Here is a 7,730-nt window from a genome sequence, read left to right on the forward strand (position 1 = left end):
TGTGGCTGCCTTCACCTCTACACTCCATCTCGCTCTCTACGATCAGCTTCGGATCTCCTCTGTTTACGCATACCCAGATTCAAACACTCCACTGACTGTTGGTCGCCGTCCTTTCTCTGTCTCTGGACCTTGCATTTGGAATGAACTTCCTCTTTCACTTCGCCAAGTCTCCGCACTCAGCTCTTTCAAGTCTGGCCTTAAAACCCACCTCTTCACAAGACAGCCTCCCTCCCCTGCCTCTTCCTTGTCTTCAGTTTCTTCAGTTTTAGAGTTACGCTTGCGTGTAAATGACTGGCGTGAAAGCGCTTAAATTTGTCTCTGAACAAGATTCAGCGCTATATAAATACTATTATTGTTATTTAGACAAAGGTTTGCAGATACATTATTACTGTTTTCTTTGTTGTTTTTGCTTAATCCGTCTCCAGCCCACCGCCCCGCCGTTACTACAAAAAGAAGTTATCAATCAATCTGTCAATGCATGCACAAGCAGTTCAGCTGAACTGTACTCGGTTTCTCCTTGGAGAAAGTGTGCGACCAAAGTTTTCATTAATATTCGTCAGTTGCGAAAGAAAAGGTTGTAGTCAACTGCCTTGTCTAGTTTGCTTATTTATTTATTTGTTTGTTGTTGTATTATCATTATAGCAAACTGGGGATAAGCATATGCTATCGCAACATGGGAAGTACTCCGACGTGCTTGTGCGTGCTGCGTGTGTGTGTGTGTGTTGTGTGTGTGTGTGTGTGTGTGTGTGTGTGTATGCGTGTGTGTGTGTATGCGTGTGTGTGTGTGTGAGCTAGAGAGAGAGAGACAGAGACAGAGATAGACAGAGAGACAGACAGAGACAGAGATATACTGGAGACAGAGAAAGAGAGAGAGACAGAGAGAGGGAGACAGAGACAAAGAGAGGGAGAGAGACAGACACAGAGAGAGGCAGAGACACAGAGAGAGACAGAATGAGGGAGACAGAGACAAAGTGAGAACTGGGCAAGGGGGACAGACAGACACAGAGACAAAATAGACAGACAGACACAGAGACAAAATAGACAGACAGACACAGAGACAAAATAGACAGACAGACACAGAGACAAAATAGACAGACAGACACAGAGACAAATAGACAGACAGACACAGAGACAAAATAGACAGACACGACACAGAGACAAAATAGACAGACAGACACAGAGACAGAATAGACAGACAGACACAGAGACAGAATAGACAGACTTAGAGACAAAATAGACAGACAGACACAGAGACAAAATAGACAGACAGACACAGAGACAAAATAGACAGACACAGAGACAAAATAGACAGACAGACACAGAGACAAAATAGACAGACAGACACAGAGACAAAATAGACAGACACAGAGACAAAATAGACAGACAGACACAGAGAGACAAAATAGACAGACAGACACAGAGACAAAATAGACAGACAGACACAGAGAGACAAAATAGACAGACAGACACAGAGACAAAATAGACAGACACAGAGAGAAAATAGACAGACAGACACAGAGACAAAATAGACAGACAGACGCAGAGACAAAATAGACAGACACAGAGACAAAATAGACAGACAGACACAGAGACAAAATAGACAGACAGACGCAGAAACAGATATATATAGACAGCCAGCCAGCCAGCCAGATAGAGACAGAAACAGACAGGGATAAGTGAGTAGAAGACAAGAGAAAAGAGGAGTTGAGAAGTGAAAAAAAAAACATACAAAAAATAAAATTAACAAAAAACAAAAACAAAAACAAAAAAAACCGCCGACGCAGACTTCAACGTCCCTGGCTTGCAAAGAACCAGCAAAGTCGCTGGACACAGGTTTCAGTGGTACTAAGCAAAGTGACAGGGACATCAGGCCGCTGTGTGCCATTCCGGGTCACTGACACACTGAGTGAACACTCCTCTTCATCATCATCATCATCATCATCATCCTCATCAGCTAGTACCGTGGGAAGGGCCGGGCCGGGAGAGTCAGGGTGCTGTACCCGTGATTCTGGGACAACAACCAACAACAACAACAACAATAACAGCAATGAAACAACAGTTACAATATAACAATATGCAATATAACACAAAGTGATTTATATATATATGATTATATATATGCAGCATTCTTAATCTCTCTCTCTCATATATATATTTTTTGTATTTGTATTTCTTTTTATCACATCAGATTTCTCTGTGTGAAATTCGAGCTGCTCTCCCCAGGGAGAGCGCGTCGCTACACTACAGCGCCACCCATTTCTTTTTGTATTTTTTCCTGCCTGTAGTTTTATTTGTTTTTCCTAACGAAGTGGGTTTTTCTACAGAATTTTGCCAGGAACAACCCTTTTGTTGCCGTGGGTTCTTTTACGTGCGCTAAATGCATGCTGTACACGGGACCTCGGTTTATCGTCTCATCCGAATGACTAGCGTCCAGACCACCACTCAAGGTCTAGTGGAGGGGGGAGAAAATATCGGCGGCTGAACCGTGATTCGAACCAACGCGCTCAGATTCTCTCGCTTCCAAGGCGGACGCGTTACCTCTAGGCCATCACTCCACTTATATATATATATATATATATATATATATATATATATATATATATATATATATATATATATATATATATATATATATATATATAAAATTATATTCAATTCCAACACATTTACTTCCCTTTCCATCTCTCACCACCAACGCATCCGCTCTCTGTGTCCGATGTCTGTCTATCCCGGTTTCACTTTCTCTAACTGTCTGTCTGTCTGTCTGTTTCTCCCTCTGTATCAGTGTCTTTCTTTCTCTCTCTCTCTGTTTGTGTGACTGTCTCTGTCTATCTGTATGTCTATCTGATTCTCTGTTTTCCTGTCTGTCTGTCTGTCTTTGTCGCTGTCTGTCTGTCTCGCTCACTCTCTGTCTCTCTCCGTCTATTTGTCTGTCTGTCTGTCTGTCTCTGTCTCTCTCAGTGGCACTAGGCAGAAAGACGTGGCTGTGTTTACCGTGGTGCCCATGGGGTAGGCAGCGTAGTACTTTTTCTTGGCGTCGTGAGACCGGGGCAGAGGCAGCGTGCCGGCGTGCACATAGTCATCCATCGTCTGTAGACACACACACACACACACACACACGCATGAACACACAAACACACGCATGCACACATACATGATACATGTACACACGCGCACACGCGCGCGCGCGCGCACGCACACACACACACACATGCACACATACATGATACATTTAAAGACACACACACGAAGTGGATTTTTACAACAAAATTTTGTCATGGACAACCCTTTTTATTGCCGAAGGTTCTTTTACGTGCGCTATGTGCATGCTGCACACGGGAACTCGGTTTATCGTCTCATCCGAATGACTAGCGTCCAGACCCCCCACTCAATGTCTAGTGGAGAAGGAGAAAATATCAGCGACGGACTGTGGGATTCGAACCAGTGCGCTCAGATTCTCTCGCTTCCTAGGCGGACGCGTTCCCATTAGGCCAACACTCCACTATACATACATACATACATACATACATACATACCCAGATATAGATATACATATATGTATAATCCTGGTAGTCAATCCCAAGTTTAAAAACTGGACACCGCACCTTGATCTGTTGGGCTCACTGGATGATGCATGTTATGCGATCATAGATTAAATATTAAATCCAGGCCCAGATGTCTTCGTTTTTTTTTTTCCAATATAATATAATGGAGAAGACACCAAAGAAACAGTCATGGTTAATATTTTAACCTTTAAAACTGTACACCCCCCCCCACACACACACACAATCACACACACACACTACACACACAGAGAGACACACACAGATACACACACAGACGCAGACACAGACACACACACTACACACACACACACAGACACACACTACACACAGAGAGAGAAACACACACAGATACACAGACACAGACACACACACACACAATCACACACACACATAGACGCACACTACACACACACACAGACACAGACACATACACACACACACACAGACATACACAGACACAGACACAGACCCACACACACACACACACAATCACACACACACACACACTACACACAGAGAGAGACACACACAGACGCAGACACAGACACAGACACACACACACACACACACACACACACACGCAGACACACACTACACACACAGAGAGACACACACAGATACACACACACAGACACAGACACAATCTCACACACACACACACACAGACACACACTACACACACACAGATACACACACAGATACACACACACACAGACACACACAGACACACACACACACACACAGACACACACACACTGCACACACCCAATCACACACACACAATCACACACACACAGACACACAATACACACACAGACAGAGACACACACACACACACACACACACACACACACACACACACACACACACACTACACACACACACACACACACACACACACACACACCACACACACACTACACACACACACACACACACACACACACACACACACACACACACACACACACTACAAACAGACTCACGTATTCATCCAGGTACTTCACGGGGTCCGACACAAAGCTCCAACGCCGCTTGTCGCGCGGGGGAGGGTCGTAGAATCGGGGTGCGTCCATCCACACCCGGGGTAGCTTGACCAGGCTGGTGTCCAGGCTGCTGCCCACCCCGACAGTGCTGCCGCCACCCCCTACACCCCCGACCCCGCTTCCCCCGCCACCCGACTTCCTGCTGGAAGGAGACAGAGAACTCAGAACTCAGAACTCAGAAATGTTTTATTGTAGAAGGCCGTCTGACCCATTACAATGTTGAGCACACACACACACCCCATCCCACACCTCCACACCCCTTCCCACCCCCCACCCCCCCACCCCCACCCCCACACACACTTGCGCGCGCGCAGACTCGATTTTGTAAAACCGGGCATGCAAACAAATGAATCGAAAATTCAAAAAGGTAAATGCCTTCCATCGTGAGCAAGTCCGCTTAAACATGTACGTTCGTTGTTTTAAATGTATAACATAACAGAACTCAGGTTGTGCCCGTTATCATAATAAAGCAGCACGACGTTTATTAGAGTGATAAATAAAGCGACCTAGATCATGAAGGATTTTTGTGTCATGCATTATAAATTCTAAACTTTTGTCAGAGGGATGTTTCGTGTACCAACATGGAATATATTTATGTCGCAGATCGTTAAGAGATTTACAGTAAAATAAAGTGTGTATCTCGTCTTCAATACCAGCGTCACATAGTGGACATTTCAGGTCGTTTGGACTGACGAAAGCAAATCTCATCTTGTGTGTACGGATATCCGAGGCTCCTATTCTAAACCTTATAAGCACATCTCTTATGTGTTTATTTTTAACTGCTGTAAAGTAAGATTCCAGTGATAATACTATAAACAATGATCACCGCTTGCCTATTTCTCTTATCTAAGACTAATCCCTTTCTTTTAATCTATCCCCCCCCCTTTTTTTTTTCCATCCTTTTGTGTCGTTATTGTTTGCCTTTTACTTCTTGCTCGTCTTTCTCTTCTTCTTCCAATGCTTCAATGGATGTATGCACTAGTATGCATTTAAAAAAAATTGAATTAGAAAATAATAATAACATTAATAATAACGATAATAATAATGATGATAACAATAACAACAACAGCAGTAACAACAACACTAATAACAATAATGACAACAACTATAACAATAATGACAATGGCAATACTACTTCTACGACTACTAAAAATAACGAAGAGAAGAAGAAGACGAAGAAGAAGAAGGAGGAGGTGATGACAATGATGATGATGACAACGACGACGGCGATGATAACGATGAAGATGAAGATGATAATGATGATGATGGTGACGATGATGACGACGATAATGATGATAACGATACCAATAACAGCCATACCGTGATCTCTTGGCCAGGCAGTGCCTCACCAGGCACAGCACCACAACCAGCACCACCAGCGCCCCCACCACACACACCGTGATGATCAGGATATCTGAAAACCACAGTCAGTCAGTCTGAACATATGAAACCATAGTTTCTGATTTCATAGTCAGTGTATCCGAAACCATGGTCATTGTGTCTGCAACCATGGCCGGCCAGTCTGAAACCATGGTCATTGTGTCTGCAACCATGGCCGGCCAGTCTGAAACCATGGTGATTGTGTCTGCAACCATGGCTGGACAGTCTGAAACCATGGTCATTGTGTCTGCAACCATGGCTGGACAGTCCGAAACCATGGTCATTGTGTCTGCAACCATGGCCGGACAGTCTGAAACCATGGTGATTGTGTCTGCAACCATGGCCGGCCAGTCTGAAACCATGGTGATTGTGTCTGCAACCATGGCCGGCCAGTCTGAAACCATGGTCATTGTGTCTGCAACCATGGCCGGCCAGTCTGAAACCATGGTGATTGTGTCTGCAACCATGGCTGGACAGTCTGAAACCATGGTCATTGTGTCTGCAACCATGGCCGGCCAGTCTGAAACCATGGTGATTGTGTCTGCAAACCATGGCTGGACAGTCTGAAACCATGGTCATTGTGTCTGCAACCATGGCCGGCCAGTCTGAAACCATGGTCATTGTGTCTGCAACCATGGCCGGCCAGTCTGAAACCATGGTCATTGTGTCTGCAACCATGGCCGGCCAGTCTGAAACCATGGTCATTGTGTCTGCAACCATGGCCGGCCAGTCTGAAACCATGGTCATTGTGTCTGCAACCATGGCCGGCCAGTCTGAAACCATGGTCATTGTGTCTGCAACCATGGCCGGACAGTCTGAAACCATGGTCATTGTGTCTGCAACCATGGCCGGACAGTCTGAAACCATGGTCATTGTGTCTGCAACCATGGCCGGCCAGTCTGAAACCATGGTCATTGTGTCTGCAACCATGGCTGGACAGTCTGAAACCATGGTGATTGTGTCTGCAACCATGGCCGGCCAGTCTGAAACCATGGTCATTGTGTCTGCAACCATGGCTGGACAGTCTGAAACCATGGTCATTGTGTCTGCAACCATGGCTGGACAGTCTGAAACCATGGTCATTGTGTCTGCAACCATGGCTGGACAGTCTGAAACCATGGTCATTGTGTCTGCAACCATGGCCGGCCAGTCTGAAACCATGGTGATTGTGTCTGCAACCATGGCCGGCCAGTCTGAAACCATGGTCATTGTGTCTGCAACCATGGCCGGCCAGTCTGAAACCATAGGCAGTCAGTCTGAAATCACAGACTGTCTGAAAATCCGAATCCATAGTCTGAAACCGTGGTCAGTCAGTCTGGAACCACAGCCAGTCTCTGTGAAAATATAAAGCCACAGTCTGAAACCATAGCCAGACAGTCTGAGTCCATAGGCAATCAATCTAAAACTATAATCAGTCAGTCTGAAACCATGGTCATAGTGTCTGAAACCATACTCAGTGTGTCTGGAACCATGGTCAGTGTGTCTGAAACCCACTGTGTCTGGAACCATAAACAGTGTGTCTGAAACCATGGTCAGTGTGTCTTAAATCATGGTCACTCTGTCTGGAACCATGGTCAGTGTGTCTGGAACCATGGTCAGTGTGTCTGAAACCATGGTCAGTGTGTCTGAAACCATAGTCACTGTCACTGTCACATGGTCACTGTGTCACTGTCACATGGTCACTGTGTCAGAAACCATAGTCACCGTCAGAAAACAGTCACTCTGTCAGAAACCATAG

At 45.3% G+C, this 7,730-nt stretch overlaps 1 protein-coding gene across 2 annotated transcripts in view; it reads right to left on the reverse strand.

The window, feature by feature from the left end:
• Nucleotides 1-1,156: 1,156 nt before the first annotated feature.
• LOC143294819 (mucin-13-like) overlaps nt 1,157-7,730 on the reverse strand; it is a 30,930-nt gene continuing 24,356 nt past the window's right edge. The window contains exons 9-12 of one of the 2 annotated variants that reach the window (XM_076606316.1): nt 5,933-6,026; nt 4,553-4,751; nt 2,995-3,090; nt 1,157-2,008 (exon numbers count right to left, since the gene is read on the reverse strand). In XM_076606316.1, the coding sequence (XP_076462431.1) occupies nt 1,955-2,008; nt 2,995-3,090; nt 4,553-4,751; nt 5,933-6,026 (443 nt within the window). In that variant the 3' untranslated portion in view covers nt 1,157-1,954. Of the gene's footprint in view, nt 2,009-2,994; nt 3,091-4,552; nt 4,755-5,932; nt 6,027-7,730 lie in introns of both variants that reach the window. The other variant, XM_076606315.1, reaches the window with a different exon arrangement.

The sequence above is a fragment of the Babylonia areolata genome, chromosome 20, assembly GCF_041734735.1.
Source record: "Babylonia areolata isolate BAREFJ2019XMU chromosome 20, ASM4173473v1, whole genome shotgun sequence".
NCBI lineage: Eukaryota > Metazoa > Mollusca > Gastropoda > Neogastropoda > Buccinidae > Babylonia > Babylonia areolata.